Here is a 25,077-nt window from a genome sequence, read left to right as displayed (position 1 = left end):
AAAAGCTACATGATAACAATAAGTGTAGAATAGAACAATTTCAAAGACATGACAAATTCACTATGTTTTCATTCTACATTTCCAAAAATCTCATTGTACACAACATTTGTTGTTTTATTTGTAAGCTTTGATTCTTTTTCGAGTATCACTAATTTAATACCATCTCGACTCTTCACTATTGACAAAGCGACATAAAGCTGACAATGGGAAAATACTGGATCTTTAAGATACAATCCAACTCTTGACAAAGATTGACCTTGACTCTTGTTAATTGTTATGGAAAAACATACTGAGATAGGAAGCTGTCTTCCTTTTAATCTAAAAGGAAGTTTCTTATCAGTTGGTGTAAGAGTTACTCGACTAATTAGAGTACGATATCCTATATTCGTTCCAGAGACAACTTTAGCATCAATTACACGCCTACCGAGACTAACAACTTGAAGCCGCATTCCATTGCACAAACCCTTTTTTATGATTAATATTCCTTAATAGCATGATTGGAACACCAACTTTGAGGACCAATCTATGATTGGGCATTCCTGACATCTTTAAACCATTTAACAAATCAGGAGAGTACAAGTGTGGATCAAAATCCTCTGAAACGTCTTCAACTTCAGCTAAATTGTCGGAACTTAGATACTCGAATTCTTCACCAGGAAATATGGCTAACATACGTTCATTAATTTCTTGAACAACCTCATTCAAAGGTGCCAACAGTGCACGATCCTGAAAGTAAGTAAGTTCGTTGAATCTATCTAATATATTAGGATATACAAAGGTTATTAAATCACCCATGGGATCAACTGAGTTCAATATCAAAAGATCGTCTGAAATATCAATAACCGACTGTCCGTCATTTTGACCACCAACGTTTCCTTGACCTATGTCTAATAGCCAATCAGCAAACTCTCTGATGTTTTCAACGCCTGAAGATCGACATCCAAATGTAAGCCTCATGTTCTTAGTTAGTTTAAGAACTTTACATTTTGACCAGATATAAGAAGAATTTATGCAAGCATTGACGCATTCACTTCTTGTACCGTTGGTTACAACGGGCAAAATTTGACGAAAATCACCACCAAAAACAACAACCTTACCTCCAAAAACCGCTTCAGAAGAATTACCAGAATCAACATGCATAACATCATTTAAAGTCCTATCCAACGCCTCGAAAGCATGCTTATGAATCATGGGTGCTTCATCCCAAATTATTAAGCTTGTCTTTTTCAATAACTCATATACGTCGGTATTTCCTTTAACCTAATTTATGAAAGAATAAAAAAACATAAACAAAGTAAGATATTTAAAAGTAAATTGATACTGGAATAACAAATAAACCCATATATACTCAAAAAATGATTAATATAAAAATTATCATAAACTGGGTTGTAATATTACCGGACAAATGGAATCTTCGGTCAAATTAATAGGTATTAAAAATCTCGAATGTGCGGTTCTACCACCCTCCAAAAGAAAAAAGCTATACCACTTGAAGCGACATTCAACACAACTTCTCCTTTTGACCTTATTGATGCAGATAAGGTTTTCCATAAATAAGTTTTTCCAGTACCGCCGTAACCATAAACAAAATATACTCCACCTTTTTTATCAATCAAAGCTTTCATTATTTTGTTATAAACCCCTCGTTGTTCATCTGTTAACGAATCAAACAGATTATTAAATTCGTTATTCATGGTCTTGGTATCATATGAGAGCTCTTCCACCATTAACGGATTAGTTGCTCGTGAAATTGTCTCCATATCTGGAAATGGCATTTGTTGATATCTTCTAAGACTGGAGTTGTTTGAAATTAAAAAATTTTCAATTTCGAGGAGTGCTAGGTTTTTTAACTGTTGTTCATTAAGAATCAAACCTGAAAATAAATAAAAACAAACTAATTAAATAAATATTTATGAAATATTAATGGATATTACATATTTTACATAACTGAAAAAAAAATGAGTTAATCGTACCTGGGTTATTTTGATCTTTTTGTTGTTTATATAGTATACCGTCAACTAAAAGTTGCCAAGTGCTTTCCGAAACAAAATGAGGTCTAGATAAACCATAAGTAATCAACATTGTAGCAAATAAATTTCTTAAATAATATCCGGTAGAGGTATGATTTGCTTCTTCAATGGCTTCTATGTATTCCTTGTCATCATCTAAAAGACCTCTTTTGTAACATGCATCTCGAAAAGTTTCAAACACAACTCCATCAACTGTTCGAATATCTTCAAAACATTCTGGGCCTTTAACCTTATTTAATATTATCCTTAGATATTAAGCCTCGTCGAATGCCGGCGGAACAACATGAACTCTACCTATTGCGAAACCCCTTAGGTGAGGTTCCCATTTACGTAACTGTTTTTTCCAAACATAGTTTGTTGGAAACTCTGCGTATGTGAGAGTTTTTGTAAGGTCATGATTCTTATTACACTCAAACCAACCGGCAAACATCGAAGAAGCATTAGTTGTCTTGTTCAAAATATCTTCAATATCTTCGTTAGCACCATATATTACCTGTTGCTCACCGGGTAAATGAAAAGCAAGTCTCATAACAGACGAAATCCTATAATGCACATCAAATGAAAATATCCTCCATGTTGCCTCGCATGCAGAGACATATCTACAATCATAAAACGCTTTGATTTCATCTAAATTAGGATCCGGGTTATCAGCATTGTTATTTTGTACAAGAGAAATTGCTGCTCGGCCTGGACCCTTATTAATGTATTTGAACAAATACTTTATCGATCCATCTTGATTCACCACTCAACATTAATATGTGCTTGAAATAGTTTTAATTAAGTCTTGTTGTATGGAACAACAGTTCTGTTATCCATCATTATATCTGACTTAACAACATATTGCCCGTTATCTCTTTCTTTGTATACCGGAAAACCTTGCGAATCAACAGCTGTCTCATCATTAAGCATTTTAGGAAAACCTTTGGAGCATTTTTTGTTTACCATGCAGGTACACTTCGGATTAGCATCACCACAAGGACCGTGAATCATATGATCAGATACAAGCTTGTATAGGTCTGGATCAGTGTCTTTGTTTGGAATCTCAGCAGAAATAAATTTGTTTCATCTTGTAGATTATGAATCTTGCTACCTGGATGCATAAATATGCAAATATGAGCATGCGGTAGCCCCTTTTTTGAAACTCTATCGTGTAAACAACTGCAACATACATAATAAAAGTAAAAATTAATCAACTTTTATTAGTTAAACAAAAATCTGTTTGTTTAAATTGATTTTTAAGTCTATAGAAAGTAAAATATTCAAGTAGGTCATGTCTATAATTTTATAGTCAACAAATTAAATTAAATTACCTGCTTGAACCTTTCCAAACAAAGACTTATCCTTCACCAATTTAATCATTTCATCAAGTTTGACCTTAAATAGCCGACATAAAATATCAGGTCTATCCTCCGACTTTAATGTTGTATCCTTAAGAAATCTTTTAACTTCTGGCCAATTGGGATTACATGCTATGGTTATGAAAAAATCGGGATAGCCAAACCATCTACATAGACACATAGCGTCTAGATAATTTTGCAGCATATATCTTGCTCCGCCAGTAAATGAGGATGGTAGAATAACACGTTGATCAGCGGTTGAAGCATCAGTATTCCCAACGTATTGCATACCTCGTAAACTTTGGTAAGTATCACATCGAAGTTCATGTTGTTTACCGCGTATAAAATGTAATTTTTGAGCCTCAATCATCGTATATTTGTCAACTAAAATTTGCTGAAACAAATGCCTACCATTTAACATGGTTGAAAACGTATTTGGCCTATCTTGAATATGATAAGCAAAAAACTCACGCATTGTAACCTTCTTGCGTGCTGCGGTTGATGAAGAGAAAACATTCTTATGAAGTATATTAACCTGATAACCATCCTCACCAAAAGGATGAAACAACGGGTATTGAAGAGGTGTATACGATGGATGAAGTTCACTAATACGCTTTAATGAACCAGATTGCTTGGTAACAATTATATCTCGATTGTCGACAGCGTGACCAATATCACCGACGATTAAAGCGGAAACTTCAGAACCGGATGGTAAGTTATATTGTCTCGCATCATGCTGTCTTGTTCTGTAAGGCCCCGTTACCGGTAGCCCTAATTTCGTGTTGGATTTACTCATAAACGCAGTTCTAATATCAGAGTTAATTAAAAACATTCGCGGAATATAAAAACTTTAATAAAACATTTCATAACAATTCAAAACTTGTCTTAAACAACCAACTTGTCTTTCGAAAACTAAGTAATTAAAACATAACACGCCCTGAGCCTTCCAATGCCAGTCTCTTATTCAACGCCACGTGTCCCCTCAAGCGAGCTGCCTCATCCTACTCACCTGCGTGCATACTAAAAGTCAGCTACGCTGAGTGAGTTCTAGTTAATCATACATTATACAATACACACAAACTTATATTCTTTCATTCATACTTTCATACTTTCTTTTGTACTAACTTGCTTTCATATCTTACGTTATAAAGAACATTACGCCCTACATTCCTCGAGTATTATTAGGGCTCGGTACCCTCCTTCCTCGAGTATTATTAGGGCTCGGTACCTTCCTTCCTCGAGTATTATTAGGGCTCGGTACCCTCCTTCCTCGAGTATTATTAGGGCTCAGTACCCTCCTTCCTCAAGTATTATTAGGGCTCGGTACCCTCCTCCCTCGAGTATTATTAGGGCTCGGTACCCTCTTTCCTCGAATATTAGTAGGGTTCGGTTCCCTAGTTCTCGAATATTAGTAGGGTTCGATTCCCTCTTCATTACCATACAACCATACATCATACCTCGAGTATTATTAGGGCTCGGTACCCTTTTCGTAAACATACAACCATCCTTTCCTTCTTTTATTAACTTTATCACGTTCATACACATAAGCATACATATCATACTTACCTTATATATAGCGTTACAACCTGACAGTACGTGCAATATCCGAAGATCGTTCACGTACCATCAAGCAATCATTCAGACATTTCACATTATTCACATAAGGCATACACTTATATCTTAGGATAAGCGTATTAACAAACATATTGAGTATGCACACAGCCCCGAAAACATAACACATAAATGGGGCTAGAAACTCACATGAATGCGGTTACGTTCACCGTTAATCGTAATCCCTTTCTTCAGTTGTGCACGGCTGACTGTATAATAAGTACACGTATCAATTAACTATCACTACTCATATCATCTTTCTAATCTTAGCTACTACCCACAACGAACGGGGGTCCGGGGGCAGCGCCCCTGGCAGCGGGGTCTAGGGCGGCATCCCCTAGCAGGGTCCAAGGGGCAGAGCCCCTGGCTGGGGTTGAGCTGCCAGCTCAGCTTGGAAAAATTTTATTTACATTAACTGTCTTAACACATTTTCAATTAGGTTTTTAATTTATTTTCTAATTTGCTAACTCCAGCGAACTTATCATTAAGCGAAATTAACAATAAGCGAACTTAACATTAAGTGAACTTACTGTAAGCGAACTTAACGTCATGCGAACTTATCATCAGCGAACTTGTATTAGGCGAAGTTAGTGTTCGGCGAAGTTAACCCTAAGCGAACATATGCCAGGCGAAGTTGTTGCTATGCGAAGTTATCATCCAGCGAACTTAGCTTTGCAGGCGAAGTTGCCTACATGAACCTGCTTACAGCGAAGTTATCCAGTGACGGCCACTGGTTTGGTTTTAACTCCGCCAATCGGCTATATTTCAACGTATAAACCTTTTAACCGTCCTCGTAAACATTCCCATAGCCAACCTCGGAAAAGACTTGACTCGGATAAGTGTAAAGTTCGGACCTTTAAGCTAGAACGTTTAACACTAGACCTTAGGGTTACATTTTAACGAGCTGTTTATGTTCTTGGGTCGTTCGGTTCGTTTTAACATCAAGTTTATAACTTTACATTTTGTTTACAATCGATCTATCTCTGCTCTAAGTTTCAAGGTTAAATGTTAATAAAAACGTAATCTTTAAGGTAAAAGACGTACCTTTAGTGCTCGTTTGGATTTCGTTAAGCTTTGTTACGAACTCTAGATCTTGTATATAGCTCGTGTGGTAAAGATCTACTACAAGCTAGCGTCCGTTTGGTCTCAAATCCCTATCGTCTCTCTCTCGGCCGTAATATGGTGAAGGATGTGTGTGTTTTTGAGTGTGTAGAGATTAGGATGGAAAGAAATGAGGGTTTAGGGTTTTAGGTTGGTTTAGGGGATATTTATATCCCTTAAAGCCCATGGACCTAAGGCCCATTCCCTTTAATCCATCTTAATTAATCTAAGTCCATGATCCGTTTCTTACTCGATATTAATTAGTTAATAACGCGAAATCACTTAAACGTAACTTTCTTTATTTAACTTATAATATTTTAGGATGTTAAAAGTCTTCCCTCCTTAAAGTGGTTTCGTCCCCGAAACCTAACTATTACATAAACAGACTAGGGTAAAACTTGCGCATCTCATCCTCAGCCTCCCAAGTAGCATCTGATCCCTTGCGATGTTTCCATATCACTTTTACCAAAGGTATAATCTTGTGACGAAGCTGCTTCTCCTTGCGATCAACGATCTCTATCGGTTGCTCGATGTAGTTCAATTGTTCATCAACCTCAATGTCCATCAACGGCACGTGAGACGTGTCATCAGCTAGACACTTCCTCAGATGAGAAACATGGAAGGTTGAATGAATTCCTTCTAACTCATCGGGTAAATCCAGCTTATAAGCTACTTCCCCCACATGATCTAAAATTTTAAACGGTCCAATGTACCTCGGACTCAACTTCCCCCTCTTTCTAAAACGGATAATTCCTTTCCAAGGCGAGACCTTAAGCATCACATTGTCGCCAACGTTAAACTCAATTGGTCATCGCCGCTTATCTGCATAAGACTTTTGTCTGTCTTGAGCGGCTTTCATTCTTGCTTTGATCTGATCGAACTTTGAAGACGTTTCTTGAATCACTTCTAGGCTTCCCATTTCCTTCTGACCAATCTCACCCCAACACACAGGGGTTCTACATCGTCTACAGTAAAGCATCTCAAACGGTGACATACCAATACTTGAATGGTAATTGTTGTTATAGGAGAACTCTGCCAGATGCAGATGATCATCCCAACTTCCACCAAAATCTAAAACACAAGCACGCAGCATATCCTCAAGGGTTTGGATCGTCCTTTCAGACTGTCCATCGGTTTGAGGATGATACGCCGTACTGATGTTCAACCTCATCCACATAGCTTCATGGAATTTCTTCCAGAACCTCGAAGTAAACCGTGTATCTCTATCAGACACGATTGATAACGGTACTCCATGCTTGGTTACAACTTCTTTAATGAACAAGCTTGCTAACGTTTCTGACGAGATGGCCTCTCGTATGGGCCAAAAGTGAGCACTCTTGGTCAAACGGTCCACAATCACCCAGATAGTATCATGATGCTTAGCTGTATGATGTAGCTTAGTTATGAAATCCATGGTGATGTGTTCCCATTTCCACTCAGGTATCTCTAGCGGTTGCATCTTCCCATAAGGCTTTTGATGTTCGGCTTTGACTTGTAAGCAAGTTAAGCACTTACTAACATAATCCACTACATCATTCTTCTTCCCAGGCCACCAATAGTCTCTTTTCAAATCTTGATACATCTTTGTAGCTCCTGGATGAATCGAATATCTTGACTTATGAGCCTCATCTAAGATTCGACCTCTGAGATCCCCATGGTGTGGAATCCACATACGGTCAAATCTAGTCTTAATACCATGAGTGTTTTCCATCCACTCATCTTGCTGGCCATAAATCCTTTCTTTCTTAACTAATCCTTCATCTACTAGCACCTCTGACTGTACCTTGACAATCTCTTCAAAAAGGCTTGAGTTCATAATCAGCTGGTATGACTTCACTGTTGCAAGGACTTCCTCGTTCTTATGGCTTAGCGCGTCGGCGGCCACATTAGCTTTACCGGGGTAGTACTTGATCTCACAGTCATAATCCTTTATCAATTCTAACCATCTTCTCTACCTGATGTTCAATTCCTTCTGCTCAAAGAAATACTTTAAACTCTTATGATCTGTATAAATAGTACACTTAGTACCATACAGGTAATGCCTCCATATCTTTAAGGCATGTACTACTGCCGCTAGCTCTAAATCATGCGTCGGATAAGTACTCTCATGGAACTTATCATTAAGCGAACTTAACAATAAGTGAACTTAACATTAAGCGGACTTACTGTAAGCGAACTTAACGTCATGCGAACTTATCATCAGCGAACTTGTATTAGGCGAAGTCAGTGTTCGGCGAAGTTAACCCTAAGCGAACATATTCTAGGCGAAGTTATCATCCAGCGAACTTAGCTTTGCAGGCAAAGTTGCCTACCATGAACCTACTTACAGCGAAGTTATCCAGTGACGGCCATTGGTTTGGTTTTAACTCCGCTAATCGGCTATATTTCAACGTATAAACCTTTTAACCGTCCTCGTAAACATTCCCATAGCCAACCTCGGACAAGACTTGACTCGGATAAGTGTAAAGTTTGGAACTTTAAGCTAGAACGTTTAACACTAGACCTTAGGGTTCCATTTTAACGAGCCGTTTATGTTCTTGGGTCGTTCGGTTCGTTTTAACATCAAGTTTATAATTTTACATTTTGTTTACACTCGATCTATCTCTGCTCTAAGTTTCAAGGTTAAATGTTAATAAAAACGTAATCTTTAAGGTAAAAGACGTACCTTTAGTGCTCGTTTGGATTTTGTTAAGCTTGGTTATGAACTCTAGATCTTGTATATAGCTCGTGTGGTAAAGATCTACTACAAGCTAGCGTCCGTTTGGTCTCAAATCCCTCTCGTCTCTCTCTCGGCCGTAATATGGTGAAGGATGTGTGTGTTTTTGAGTGTGTAGAGATTAGGATGGAAAGAAATGAGGGTTTAGGGTTTTAGGTTGGTTTAGGGGATATTTATATCCCTTAAAGCCCATGGACCCAAGGCCCATTCCCTTTAATCCATCTTAATTAATCTAAGTCCATGATCCGTTCCTTACTCGATATTAATTAGTCAATAACACGAAATCACTTAAACGTAACTTTCTTTATTTAACGTTATAATATTTTAGGACGTTACATGTTCCAATAATACACAACTTCAAATCGAGTTGTGGGTTTTCTTCAAAACAATCTGTTACCATCCGATAAGCTTGGACCAAAAGATTATTTGAATCTAACATCTTCTTCAAATAATTAATAATATAGATCTCTAGCTCATCGTCCATTGAATTATTATCACTGCCCACAAAAAAAAAACATTTCCTAAGATTATAAATAATATAAAAGAAACTAAAAATTAATAACATAAAAAAAGTGGACGAATATCGTTAAAAGTATTTACCCAAAAACACCCTGACGGTTAGAAACCTCATTTTCAGTGTCGTAAATGTAAAGTTGAGAAAACTGTGCTTTACACAACCTTCTAGTGGTAAAAGACTTCCCAAGCAATGATAGTTTTCACCGCTAAGTCGAAACGTATATGGCGCATTGCCTCTGTTTATGGAATGATCAATCTTTCCTCCCATAAACGTAAAGGAAAACATCGAATTGAACCGTCTAATGTTTTTCAAGAAATACTTACTCATGGCACTCTCACCACGAAATAAGTCAAGATAAGTATCATCTGGTTGTCTAACATCGGGAAGTTAGACTTTGCCATTATAGAAACAAGGTGAAAAAGCTCCTTCTTCATTAGCACTAGTTGGTCTATTAACTTCGGCTTTCCACAACAAAGCATTGCAACTTGGACACATAACGGATTGATTTCCATGATCAAGATATTCTAGTAAAATTTTAATATCAGCATTTGGAGTTACTTAGTATACCTAAATACATAATACATGATTTTAAGTAAATTATGAAATATATATCATACATGATGATATTCTTTTATAAACATCTACAACATTATGATAATCAATAGTTGTAGCATGTTCATTTAAGTCAGCCATAGGTATAGGTGCTATAGGAGTTCTTTTTCTTGACCTTCTACGAAAGGTTGTAGACGACTCCGGAATGCCATCAACAACACAAAACGCGTTTGATCTTTCTTGAACATTATATTTATTTATACGACCTGTTCAAAATTAAAAAAAGAAAGTTATTATAAAGGTTATCAACAAAATTAAAAAAAGAAAGTTATTAAAAAGAAAGTTATTAAAATTGTAAATTATATTCAAATTATTTTATATTAAATTGTAACATGTTTAACTTAACAAATTAGGAAACGTTTGATTGAAAAATTGTTTTTTGTTTCATTAAAAAACATACTTAAAAAAGGACAATAATAAATAATAGTTCAATTTGAAAAACAAATTACCTGAAGATGTATTTCGGAGACCAGCTTTGATTCTGTCAACAAAAGCAGTTCTTTTGGAATCTAAATTTGATCGTCTTTCTTTCCTTTTGGACGCAGCAGAGTTCACAAACGGTGTACATGTTTTAGGTTCTTGAAATTACAAAGGTAATAATATCAATATTTAAGCATAACTAAAGACTAAATGAAACATGCTTATTTAAAAATATTTTAAAACACTAACCGTTGTTTAATACAATCGAAGAGTAGACATTTGGCGTTGTTGATGGAGACAGGTATTCGTTATTAGATTGCAAACGCGTAAATTGTGTGGATGAGTGGATATTTTTCGATTTGTCATAATTTATATTAACTGTATCGTTTAACATCTTAATCATAAAAATAAGAAACACAAATTGATGATGAAAATACATAGTGAAAAACAATTAACTAACATACCAGGGTTACAAGGATTAAATGATTTATATGTTGAAATATTAAAATTAATTGGATTGTTGCTTAAACCACTAACAGGTATATTAGAAGCACCTGAAATAGACAATTGATTTGTTAATTTTCATTTCTTCATAATTTTTATAATATAAAGTTATAATTTTAATACAATTTACATATTTTCAAATTGGTTTGCACCATATGCTTTTCATTTATTTAAAATAAATTAAAAAAAATAAAATAATACTTATAAGGAAAATGCAATATACCTGAAGACCTATTTTGTAGAGCATTTTTGTTCCAGTCAACGGAGAAAGTTCTTTTTGCATCTAAAACTGATCGTCTTTCTTTCCTTTAGGACGCAACAGAGTTCATCAATGGTGTACATATATGAGGGTCTTGAAATTACAAAGGTCACAAGTATCATTATTTAAACCAAAATAAAGGTTGTAAAAAATACTAGAAATACTAACAGAGTATATTGTAAGGCCCCGTCACCGGTAGCCCTACTTTGATGTTGGATTTACTCATAAATGCAGTTCTAAATATCAGAGTTAATTAAAACTTTACGCGATATATAACTTCAACCATACATATTACAAAACTGTCAAATCTTGTCTTAACAAACATTCAAATTTATTTAAACATAAAACTTAGCCTTTGAAAACATCATAACATTTCCTTGAGATGCCAGTTTCTTCGATTCTATGCCATGTGTCTTCAATCATGCGAGCTGCTTCGACCTATTTGCCTGCGTGCATACTAAAAGTCAGCTACAGTGAGTGAGTTCTAGTTAATCACATAACTTACTTTACATACACATATACGTGCCTGCAAGTACGCGTTACATACTTAACCTGTCCATCATTCATCATACACAATCATAACTAACCTTACGTTGTAAAGAGCATTCGCCCTACATACCTCGGATAATATTAGGGTCCGGTACGCTCCATCCTCGGATATTATTAGGGTCCGGTCTCCCTTCATCCTCGGATATTATTATGGTCCGATCACCCTTCATCCTCAGATTTTATTAGGGTCCGGTCTCCCTTTCTTCCATACCTTTATAACATACTTTGTTACATACATAACCGTAAGTTTCATACGTACATACATCAATCATTCGTTGTCATACAACACTTATATCATCAAACCATTACCTGTCAGTACATGCAATATCCGAAGATCGTTCATGTACCGACAAGAAAACATTCATACACTTCACATAATACATATATGGCATACACTTATCACTTAGGATAAGTGTATTGACTAATCACACAGAGTATGCACACAGCCCCAAAAACATAACAAGGAATGGGGCTAGAAACTCACCTGAAGTCGGTTACGTTCAACGTTGATAGTTATTCCTTTCTTCAGTTGTGCACGGCTAACTGTATAATAATTACATGCATCAATTAACTATCACTACTCATCTCACGTTTCCAGTCTAATCATTACCCTCAACGAACGGGGGTCCGGGGGCAGCGCCCCTGGCAGCGGGGTTCTAGGGTTGGCAGCCCCTAGCGGGGTCCAAGGGGCAGAGCCCCTGGATGGGGTTAAGCTGGGCCTATTTAAATCAGGTCCAAATATCCATCATCTGGCCCAATTTGGGTTCAGGCCCAAGGCCCAACAGAACTATGGCCGAGAACTCCAGACAGAGAACCCTTTTGACAGAGAACCCATATGGTTTGACCGAGAACTCGTATGTTGACCGAGGTCTCATACTTGGCCGAGAACTCGTGTTTTCGGCCGAGAACCCTGACCGAGAACACATGGCCACCGAGAACTCTGACCGAGAACACATGGTGTCTGCATGTTTGACCGAGAACTCTATGGTTTGACCAAGGATTCTCAAATTTGGCCGAAAACACCCAGCTCAACTAATTTTCTATATTATGTTTCTATTTTGTCCAGTTTACTTGTACTAAGGTTCAAATCATGGACCTTTAATCCTTTAACATCATCATTCATACCCGATTGCACTTATTACCATCACGGCTTCAAGATCTATCTCGTTTTAGGCATAAAGCTTAGACCTTTATAGGTTTAAAACGTTCTAGGCTAGATCTAGGGTTTATCTATGAGCCGTATATTGCCATAGGTCCATTAAGTTCATTTTAATCATAAATTTGTCGACTTTATGTTTTATCTAGACCCGATCTACTCTATTTTCAAGTTTCATAGCAAACCGTTCATAAAAACGTAACCTTTAAGGCCAAAGAACATACCTTTTGATGTTTCTAAGGCCACGGCTAGCTCGTTTATGGACTTGAATCGTGTATCTGGCTTGAATATCTAGGATCTATCAACAAGAGGCTCGATTTCGGTCTCAATTCTTCTTTCTCTCCTTGCGGCCGAAGGGTTTGTGTGTGTTTAAGGTGTGTTGAGAGAATAAGATGGATAAGATGGATGGAAATGGAAAGATTTAGGGTTTAAGGGGTATTTATACTCCCTTAAGCCCATGGACCTAAGGCCCATCTTTCCTTTTTAGTCCATGATTAATTCTCTTTAATTAGCCTACTTATCTTCCCTTTACTATTTTGTTATTTCATTACCAAACCAAGTAAACCCGATTATTATAATAATATAAATATTATTACTTGAAATTTTAGGATGTTTCATATATTTAAATTGAAAACAATTCGTGAATACTAACCGTTGTTTACTACATTCGAAGAGTAGACATTCGAAATTGTTGATGGAGACACGTTCTACTTATAACATTGTAAACCCGATACTTGTGTTGATGATGAAATATTTTGCAAGGTATCGAAGATCCGATTAACTGTATCAGTTTAAATATAAATCAAAAAATTTATAAACATAAAACTAATCAATAATATAGATAATAACGATAATTTTATTAACATACCAAGGACACAAGGATTAGAGGAGGAATACGCTGAATGTAGATAAGAATTTGTATTATTAGATAAACGCTGGATATTATCTTGATAACTACTAACCGGTAAATTACAACCACCTAAATTATAGAATATGAAATATTAATTTATTTTAAAAAGTGATTTCAAATTTAAATTAATGATTTACTAAAAATTACATACTTGCTTGATATGGTAGAGTGACAATTGGTAATGATTGATAATCGATGAAGTTTGTATTATTGGATATGGTAGACAATGGTAAACGTTGACTTTGTGCTACAATGAAAAACATGAAAAATTAAAATCACCGTTAAACAAAATCAAACCATAGAAATATCATTAATTGGGTAAAAACAAATAAAATTACTATACATACCATTGTTACTTAGGTTATTATGAGAAGATGAAGATCCTTCATTTTTTCTTTTCTTTTTGGATGTAGACATCTTCAAAAAATATACATAACAACACTAAAACTTGAGTTAAGCCTACTTTATTGAACAATAAGATAGAAAAAATAAAGTCTTATAGATTAAACCTTCAAAAAACCATTAAGTAATATAACTAAAAATGATAAACGATGTAAATGAGGAATACCGGAAACAAATAATATTACCTTTAATTCTTACATAAAAATCGAAAAACACCATATTTAACAACTGCTTTCTTAAGAATCCATTTTCTATATGTATATATTTGGATTTGAATAAACATCACAGTTGGCTAAATATATAAATAAAAATGAAATTGAAAAAACAAAACTTTAAAATTGGTATTTATGAACCAAAAATGTAACCGGAAATTATTGTTTGAATAACAACAATTTTTGGTTTGTGCCAAGCGTAAACAATTGACATGGTTAGCATCCTACCAACAAAAAAAACTGAAAAAAAACGTCATAAACACTTACAAAATCAATATTAATCTTCTTGTGTAAACGCTTCTTGAGGAACAAACGTATGACAATAATTCAAACGAATAGAAGTGACAAAGAATGTAAATTTATATGTGTATATATAAACAAATAATGGAAATTATACTCTTTAAATGGAAACAATAATTTACATTATATTATGATTGGTTTATTTTTAGAGATAATATGGTGATAATAATATTATATTGCATTCAAGTTTAGGTAATTTCTATTTGTTTCCTAATGAATGGGTGGCAATAAATATTATAGGTAATAATTCTTATATATAAATATATATACTTATATAAAAGATAAATACAATACAACTAATGACAATGTTCTTAAACTTATAACAAAAAACCATAACATAAAGTCATAATTAGTAGTACAAAGCATACATACTTAATCTAACTTAGGATAATTTACATAACCAGAGCTAACAGAATATATATAGAACCTGTTAGCATAAGTGTATTGTTTAAACCCTAATGCATCAAAATAAAAAACAGTCCATGATAAAGCTCAACATTAATCAAGAACATCAGTGAGTATCAACGAATGAGTGGCCTCGTTGTACTCGAAAACAGCCAATGTTCTAATATGAAGCCCATTCGACCGAACAAACTTTGTCCAATGTCTAATCCTATACCTCTCATTATAGTCATTCAGTTCAATAGCAATCTCAGTGGAGACATCAACACCATTTGGATTGATTAAAACTAAATCTGTTTCCACATCCAAGTTATTGTTCCGTGCAAACTCAACTGGCAAACGCTATAAATAAAATTAGAATTATAAAGTTATTTGTTTGAACATCAAACATATGAAATTAAAAGACTTGTATAAAATGAGTTTACTTACCAGCCTATCTCGTACTATTACTTCCAAAATGTTGTACTCTTGAACATGAGGAACAATAATATCCAAAACCGGCTCATCATCATCTTCCATACCAACATCAAGTGCTACAAAGACACATCATATAACTTATAAAGTAATTAAATATATAAAGTGTAAAAAAATATAGAAGATATCAAAAATTGATAGAAATACCTTCAAGCATATTTTCTTGGTCAGATTGGTCATCACTTTCAATCTCAATAACCATTGGAACATAACCGAGTTCGGGATAGAGATTTGGACCGGTGTAAACCAAATCATCATTAAAATTTACACGTTCGATACCACGGCTATCAAAAACATACATTCTGAAAGTCCACGTACCTTGAAGACGTTGAAACACCAAATAAACATTAACGGCAAGCTTACAATGCTTGGACATCTCTTCCCACATACCAATAAAACCAAATCTCGGAGTAGTTAGCTTGACGCACTGAATGTACAGATTCCATTTAAATCCATCAACAGACTCAGCAATGATTTCATCATACTTTCTAGGCTGTAAACTAAAATAGCTTCTAACCTGATCATCTTTCAATGGCTACAAACAAATCAAAAAAATAAGATCATAAATAATATAAGAAAAATTAATACTTTTAAAAATGACAAAAAGGATTATTTATTAATTAATAACAAAATTTAAACCGTTACTTACAAGATATTTAAGAGTAGGGTAACGAACCACAGCATCAACAACCATGTCGTCATGAACTGGATGATCTCTAACGTAAACGAATCTCTATTCATTTTCATTAATTGGAGAGAAAACCAAGACATCTCCAAACATCAACCTATTGTCTTCAACAAATTCAGCCTAACCATTTTGAAAAACATAACGCCCGTTTGTGAATTCAATTTGAACAAACCAATCTTTGTCTTTGTGATACAAAACAACTGGGTGCATATTAGCACCTGGTTCAAAAATTTCTTGACAAAACACAGCTGGAAGTGTCTGAAATGAATTTTATGTTGTAGGTAAAGTATAATGAAAGACTTGAAAAATAAATAAAGACTTTATCATACATACCGTCTCTCCGTTGAAATTGTGATAGAAAATACAAACCGCAGGAATAACATTCTGTTTAGTAAAAATTTAATATTAGTTAATAAAAAATTTGAAATACACTAACTGATATGTTATTATTTTAAAAATTTTATATACATATACTGTCATTGATAATGACATGATAGTGTTAATATAGTAATTAGTCCTATTAAAACATGCTTATACCCAAATCTTAACAAAAAAAATCTAATGACACATAACAATAATAAACTTAGAATCAAAAACCAATAAGTTGTTATCAACAAACTGATAACACAAGGATCGCTGATTAAAAATAAAAATATTACAGTTAACACCCTCAAGCATGCACAGAGAGTATAAGCAGTTTATAATTTAGTTGAAGACGAACTAAAAAGAAAACCTTGATGTTATAACTAAACCCTAAACAACAACATTAAAGATTATGACTAAAAACAATCTTCGGTTAATATAAATTATGGCTAAAAAGATTAGAACAATATTAAATAAGAATATTAAAAAAATTAAAGTATCTCACATAATAGTACTTACATTATCCATCAATTAATATGTATATCAAAGAGGAAGAAGCTTTTTTAATAGATTCAGTCGATCGTATGTTCCAGTGGCCGGAATTTCGAGAATAAGCGAGGTAATAGAATTTTAGATGATAATTAAGCTTAATAAGCGAAGCGTCGTATATTTTTAAAAAATTAATACAGAAAATATGGGTATGGGCCTAATGGAATGGGCTTGTTATATTGGATCACGTTAAAACTTTATAAAATTGGCCTATATTTTTAAGAAAGTTATAGAAGTTAGTTAGTAATTTCTTATACTGATTTGTTATCAAATTAAAATTTAAAATCAGTATTTTATAAAGATAGTGATAAATATATGTTACAAATAATTAATAAATAACATTTTTATTTATGTGTTACATTTAGTAAATTAACATACAAAACATTTTAAAAATATACTACAAAATTGTAATACAAAAATTTAAACGAAACCGTTGTATACAAAATTAGAAAAAAGTTGAAAAGCAAAAACTAATTTATTGTTATATTATAAATATGTTAGAAAAAAAAGTTTAAAAGCAAAAACTAATTTATTTACGTGCATGTCATATTTACGTGCATGTCATATTAGATTATATAAATACCAAATAATTAAACGGATTACGTTAACAACAATTCCAAATTATTAGTATTTTGGCTTAAAATAAGTTTATACATAAATAGAGATATCATATATAGTACAATTTAACACAATGATTTTAGTATATTTATTTATGAACATTCAACCTATTTTTGTATTTAGTTTTTAATTTGGTCAATTGATAATTTATATAATGCATAGGAAGCATATGATAGTATAGATAAAAATCAACTAAACATTAAGTTAACAAAAATAAATAAAAACATAAATACAACCAAAAAAACAAAGAAGAATAAATTGTTCATCTCGACCAACATTCAAGCATAATCGTTTAAAAAAACAAAAGAGAAAAACCAAACATATAATATCCAAATGTCTCAAAAAGGTTTAGCATAACTGTAAACCAACATAAATGAAATTGTTCACTTAGATTCCTTCTCGACTATAGTAGTTAAAAGTGCTGCACCATCGCGTGATTGACTGGTGGTTCCCATCTCTTCGATATTCTTAGACTTCAACTTAGTAGCCGACATGCTATCATCATTGTCAACTTCAAAAACTTCAACCAGTTTTCTCTTATGTTTATCGTCAGAAGACGTTGACATTCCTTTTGTATTAGTTGCCAAATCCTGAGCATCAGCATTTGAACTTGGAGTTTGATTATCTCCAATATCAGAAAGCTGTTATTAAAAAAGTAAGAGGCAATAAACAATTATGTTACACATCTTTCTGTTAACTATATTTTTAAGTTTGAAGTATTATATTAAAGAAAATATCCATACCTTAAAAGAAACCGAACCGGATGATTGGAATTCAGAAATAGATGCTCCCAATGTTACAGGAGTAGAATCTGATTGCTGATGAGACAAAATATGAAAATCAACATATGTTAGTTGAAATAGTTATAAAATTGAATTTAATAAAAAATAGTTAAGAATATATTATTACCAAACGACCATTATGCCTTTCCTGTAATTCTGTGATAATATTAGTGTCATCAGTAAGCTTGTTTATACCATAGTATTCGACATTGTTTCTGAAGTTGAAATCTGCCACATCGACCTTAAAAGCAAATATCTTTTCTAAGAGACAATCCAAGTCAGCAGGGAATCCACCATTGACAACCTTATTTTGTAATAAAATTAGATGACAAAGAAACAAAAATATAATATTAATCGTTGTTAAACTTACAATCTATTATATAGATGCCAATTTATAAATAGCACAGTATTTTAATTGAAAACAAACCTCTTTTTGAGAATCAATCAATTCTTTTGCTGTTTTGTTAGTCAACATTGTAGCATCTCTATCAAACAGAGTCAACGACACAACTCCAGTTGAATCTTGCACCGTTATCTTGATCTTGAACCTAAAAAAGTTTATAAATAGGTAAATAGCAAGAAAAACATATACTTTTACAATGCACAAATTACACATTTGAATTTGAATTCAATAAATACCTAGGTGTAGGGATAACACCTAAAACATTGCATCTAACTATTTTGCATTCATACTCCTTTTCACCTTCACCATTATTTTCCATGAGATTACGGCTAAAAGTATTACAACCAATGTAATACCATTCCGTGTCTGGGCAGATGGCCTTAATTGTACCAAGGTTAATGATACTTTTAGGCTGGATTAAAGTATAACGTTAGTTAACAAATATTCAAGTCGGATTGAAAGATATTTATGATAACATTAAAAGTGTAATAATTAACTTACAAATATAATGGTACAAATATCTCCGATGTTAAAAAAATATGTTGCTCTCAAAAACTCATCATCAACAGAAGACAACATCTTCACCGGAATCGGTTTACGAACAGAAACATCATTGCCATTTAGCAAATCCAACAAACTACAAAATTTAAAATTGAATCAACTTAGGAATAACTAACATTATATGAAATTTAAAAAACTAAATACATAAATAAAAATATAATTATTGGTTTAATAATATACCTGTTTTTGTATTCTTCTATTTCAAATAAAAAGTCGTTTATAAAGAAACGGCTAACATTAGATCCAAAAGAATTGGACACATACACTTTCTCTAACAAAAATGAAAAATATACAACGACACATTAGTTTAAGTTAGTGACATTTAAAACTCAAGAAAATTAAAAACAGTTAAAATACTTACCTTTACCATCAGAACCGGTGTAATTCTTAACCCTACCAAACTGCAGAACAATAATGGCCTGGCATTCATCAAAATGTTCAATTATATATTTGGGGAGCTCAGATGCATAATGATCCCATAGTGTTAGATACACACAATTTCCACTTGAAATAGGAGAAGTGTTACAAACAGTAAAACGTATAAATCTTTTATTACAAAAACATGTCAGCAAATGTTATGTTACAAACAGTAATAGTAATACCTTAAATCACATATCTCCATTGTACGCTTGTTTTTGTCCTTGACGTTTGAAGCATTGCTCTTGAACACATGAACCACGTGACCAATAATATCAAAAACAAACAAAAATAATTAAATAATTAATTAGTAGATTTAAAGGACATCTAACACTAAATATATAAATCAGTTTATTTGAATGAAAACTTTTATATACCAACTGTGGATTTCAAAGAAACATCTTTATTGATTAGTGATGTAAAAGAAATCATCTTAAAACCAAACAGCCGACTATCAAACTCCTCACATGGATTCACATGTGTGTTTGGTCCTAACACCAATTTGTTGGAACAGTCAATGACACGGTAATTAGAACCGTTTAGACAAACGCTAGGATTAACTATAGTCAGAGTTGAGCTTTCCTTGATGAATCTTTTGAATCTAAAGATATTCTGTTTGTAAACTGTTGTTTGGATACGATTCTCCTGTAATTAAAGCCAAAAATATACATGAGAATTTAAATTTCAAGTGAATCAATAATTAAATAAAAAAAAGTAGAATCTGTAACATATATACAGATTGATAATTACATACGTACATTTTCATCCATGAGCACCATTGGGATCAGAAAATCCTCATTCACATTTTTATTGTCTTTTATGCTCCAAAGTCTTATAACTCTAACCTTAAAAGTTGATGGTGATGTTTTTAGAACCTCAATCTCATTAAGCATGGTAAATTTTGAGCTTCCATTGTCCTATGAATAAAATTAAAATTCAACAGATTAGACAAAAATAATTGAAACATAAAAAAAAATATTAAAACGGTAGGAGCTTACATTGTTGCAGAATTTTATAATTTAGAAAAGTATGATAAAGGCTTATGTGATTAGACTATGTTATATAGTAGGATGTAGAAAATATAAATTTTGGTAAACGTATTATGTTTAGAAACTTTCTAAATATAGTTTGAATATAATTTAAGCGGTTAATTGTAATTCATTATTCCAAAAATAACCGCTTGATAATTTTATATAATTAAATCTATAATGTATTAGTATACAATAAAATCTTTTAAATATTAAAGGTAACCGAAAACCATTATTAATATTATTAATATAATCACACCTGTTTATTGAATATATTTTTTCCAAAAATAACAAATCTAATAGATTGAAAATTTAAATTTAGAATGTATTATTATACAAAAATATTTGATTTCAATATTTAAGGTTAGAATTATTTTATTTTATTGTTATATATTGATTAATAAAATCAGTTACTGAAATCATTAATTCTTTACTTAATTACTTAAACATTGTTATTATCGCCAAATTTAAAATGATTTGTTTGTTTTACAAAATCATAATTATGATTTAGAAAGCTTACTAAAATTATAATCTTAACAAAATTAAAAGTTTCTGTTTTTTTATAAAACTAAAAATAAATTGGCCAGAAAATAAAATTAGACGAAAATTAGCCGGAAATCATAATAAAGATCGGACAAAGAAAACAATTATAAATTTAACACAAATAGACCATAAAATTGGTCAGATAAAAATTACTTAACATAATATTTCCATAACAATACAAAAACCACCGGGAAAATAAATTGAACGGAAATTAGCCAGAATTTTGTCACACCCCGACTAGGTAGTTGCGGAAGCGTAATACGGGAATGTAACAGATAACACTGGTATCAACAACATTGTTTATAAGGAAATTCATAACTAATTTACATCATAATACATGGGTTGGTACTAAGTTTACAAACTAGATGTAAAAAAACACATAACCGGTTTACGAGCTTCTTATACAGTATTACATCTGCGTCTATTCACAGCTATGCAACTTTCTTCCTAACACCAAGCATATAAGCAAATCATTCCACTTTTGCTTTACCTGAAAAGCATGTTAAAACGGGTCAACTACGTCTAGTTGGTGAGTTTCAAGTTTCACGAGTATCAATGAAATCAGTACACGAGTTTGTAAAGTTTACAGTGTGTATGTGTACATGTATGTGTATATGTATGTGTACATGTATGTGTATATGTATGTGTATGATGTATTATACTAAGCCACAAGTGAAACCGAAACGAGCTACACTGCATGGCCTCTCCTGCCCATGCACTCCTGTTGGCATTTAACAGCCAATTTGCCCCATGTATGTACTATGTCTAACACCACATAGCAGTATGTAAATATAATGACAATGTGCAACTGGTTTTACATATGTTCCGGCTTACCCCACCGGCTCTGTCACAGTTGGGTTTGTCAAACCGATAGTACTATCCACACGCCACCGGCATGAAGTTAATCACTTGTGTTTGTGGGGACTTGTCAAGTGTTAGTACTTAGATAATCCACATCATCACACGTTTTCAAGTATAACAGTTTATGTAAACATGCTTTTCACCCCAAAAGTTCGTAACACAGTTTAGAAAGTGGGGGTCGTGAAACTCACCTTATTGTAGTTCGCACAGAAATTACGTGTCAGTAAATCAATTGCCTCGTTTATAGCCTGATTCCTATAAACGGTATCGTATCGTTAATACTAGTACAGTGTTCAAGCTAAGTCGGGCTGTATAGATAATCTGGGTATAGCTGTTAGGCCCAGAACATGACCATAGTCTTAGATTGTGACGTTGTATACTATGAAATGTTTAAAACTGGATTTGGCTCAGTTTCACCGTTTTCCGAGCCTAGCTCAGTTGATCGTTTATACGTTTCGGGATTAGGTAAGATCACATAAACTTAAGTAAATGTATTGATTGATAAAATGATTTGATTTATAAAAGAATTTTAAGGTTTCGGTGTCTGGTTTGATCGCAGGGTTCGTTTCCGTTTTCACACGGGTTTGATTATACAAAACGCGCACAATCCACCCGAATTGTCCGGAATTTTCGTAAAAAGTTCGTTTTTATCAATATCATTCAAAAATATGATAATTGACCACTTTTGACATTTTGACATACCAGTCAGTCCGTTAAACACAAAACTGCCGGTTTCGTTAAAACAATTATAATTTAAATCTTTGATAAATCATAACTAAATATGTAATTATATATAAATTATGTAAATTTTTGTAAAAATACATTAAGACATGGAGAATTTTATAAAAATATTTCCAGAAATTTTATGATTAATTATTTATTTATAAAAATTCATTTAATAGGTTATAATCGTGTAACAAATAGCCCGTTTATATCAAACGACTTCCGAAAAATCTGATAATTTTTACCAATGACCTCAATGTCATTACATAGTCCCTGCAAAATTTCCAGAACCTAACTCTTTTGACAAAATGCCTTTTTGTGCGTTTTTCGGCTGTTAAAATTCGGTTAAACCATGATTGCACAAACCATACTTAGACATTTCCAATGATTCCCAAACTTTACCAGTGATCTTACCATCCCATATCAAACTCCAAAACCAAGTTTCATAATTTTTCAATATGTTTAGCTATTTTTCCCAAATAAACGCTCATAAACGGGAATAAATTCACCAAATATTCTCCGTTTATCGAAAAATTACCAAATTTGAACAGGGACTCATTTATATGATCCCTAATCTCCCTGAAAATTTTCACAAGCTAACAACAAGCACGTCACAACCTAATACTAAACAGCCCCTAAACGAGTATTACGGGTTTACCTTGTCGGTTTTCGATGAATTTTGCTAGCTTAAACGACTTTCCGGGTCTCGGGTTGCAAACTCAGTATATCTACATATCATATAACATCAAACCAAGCATAAATCATCCATGTAACAGCCTTGATAATTAGGGTTTCGGTTTTGGGTTCAAACCGAACTTTCTAACCGTAAAAACGTTGTATTCATGTTCTAATCCGTGTTTTTGACCAAAAAAGTATATGTTCCAGGTTTGTAAACATGTTTAACATCAAAACATAATTTTACTTGATTTTTAGGGCTTTTGGATGGTTAAACATGTTTAACACTAATCAAAACATGTTTATATGATAATCATATGGATCAAACTTTGTTAAAACTTGTTAGAATTGAATCTTACTTTAGGGTTTTTGAAAGGAGTTGATAGAGCAGAGGTTGGGAGCTGCTTGGACTTGAAAATGTGTGGTATGTTAAAATGAATAAGGAAGCTTGTGAAGTAAGCTTTATAAAAGAAAAACATGTGGGGGGGGGGTTTAAGGGGCTGCGATCGGAACACATTATGGGCCCTTAATGGGCTGTTTTGGCCCATTAAACTATACATACAAGCCCAAACATGAAAAGCCCATTTTAAGTTTAGTTCGGGTTCGGTTTTTCGCAAGAAAATTAATTCGGGTGTGAGAAATAACGTAAAAACGAGTGTTTTTCAGCTTATTCTTGTAAAATAAGAAAAACGTACTGACTCGTTGTAAAATTCCAAAATATTTTCACGGATGGCTTAGAACATGTCATATAAGTGTTTTATAAATCTTTTTCGGCTTAACGGATGCTACAATGCTTGTTTTGATATTAACGATTGCGTTTAAGCTTATAGCGTATCAATAAACGAAACCTTTTTCGTTTAGAGAGTTTTAAACGTACCGAGGCCTAAATATCAATATGTTAGCCTCTATAACATATATATAACTCGTATATGACCCCTCAGTATGTATACGGGTCATAGTTAGTATCGGTCGGTTACTCGTTTAAGCACTACGAATTAACCGATTTATCGTTTACTTGTTACGTAAAGAATATAGTGTACCTCGTTTTGCCATGAATGTCACATTCTCCCCCCGTTAAGAAATTTCGTCCCCGAAATTTAATGTGTCACCGGTTTTCTAGGGAACAGGTGTGGGTATTTCTTTCGGAATTCGTCCTTTCGTTCCCAAGTATATTCGGGTCCTTGTTTTGAATTCCACCGAACTTTTACCAAAGAAATTTTGTTGTGTCGTAACTGTTTGGTTTTCCCGTCTACAATTTCTACCGGTTCCTCTACGAAGTTGAGCTTTTCGTTGATCTGAACATCTTCCAGTGGTACTATTGTCGTTTCATCAGTCAAACACTTCTTCAGATTCG

The 25,077-nt window shown here is 33.3% G+C and overlaps 1 protein-coding gene across 1 annotated transcript; it reads right to left on the bottom strand.

Moving 5' to 3' along the window:
- Nucleotides 1-429: 429 nt before the first annotated feature.
- LOC143558377 (uncharacterized) lies at nucleotides 430-2,082 on the bottom strand. The gene is made up of 3 exons (XM_077047224.1): nucleotides 1,974-2,082; nucleotides 1,641-1,873; nucleotides 430-1,260 (listed from the first exon to the last, which is right to left on the bottom strand). Exons 1-3 carry the CDS (start codon nucleotides 2,080-2,082, stop codon nucleotides 430-432), a joined length of 1,173 nt encoding a protein of 390 aa, XP_076903339.1.
- Between the last annotated feature and the right edge of the window lie 22,995 nt (nucleotides 2,083-25,077).

Source organism: Bidens hawaiensis, unplaced genomic scaffold (assembly GCF_021521415.1).
Source record: "Bidens hawaiensis isolate Kalapana, Puna unplaced genomic scaffold, B.hawaiensis_p1.1 tig00019446_1, whole genome shotgun sequence".
NCBI lineage: Eukaryota > Viridiplantae > Streptophyta > Magnoliopsida > Asterales > Asteraceae > Bidens > Bidens hawaiensis.
This window is presented reverse-complemented; position numbering and strand designations above follow the sequence as displayed.

What these genes read in the sequence shown, in the direction of transcription:
- LOC143558377 (XM_077047224.1), bottom strand. Translation starts at nt 2,082, where the DNA reads ATGTTGATTACTTATGGTTTATCTAGACCTCATTTTGTTTCGGAAAGC. An exon ending in AAAAGATCAAAATAACCCAG is followed by an intron (nt 1,874 to 1,973) that starts GTACGATTAACT and finishes ATTTATTTTCAG; the next exon opens with GTTTGATTCTTAATGAACAA. An exon ending in TAACAGATGAACAACGAGGG is followed by an intron (nt 1,261 to 1,640) that starts GTTTATAACAAA and finishes TTCATAAATTAG; the next exon opens with GTTAAAGGAAATACCGACGT.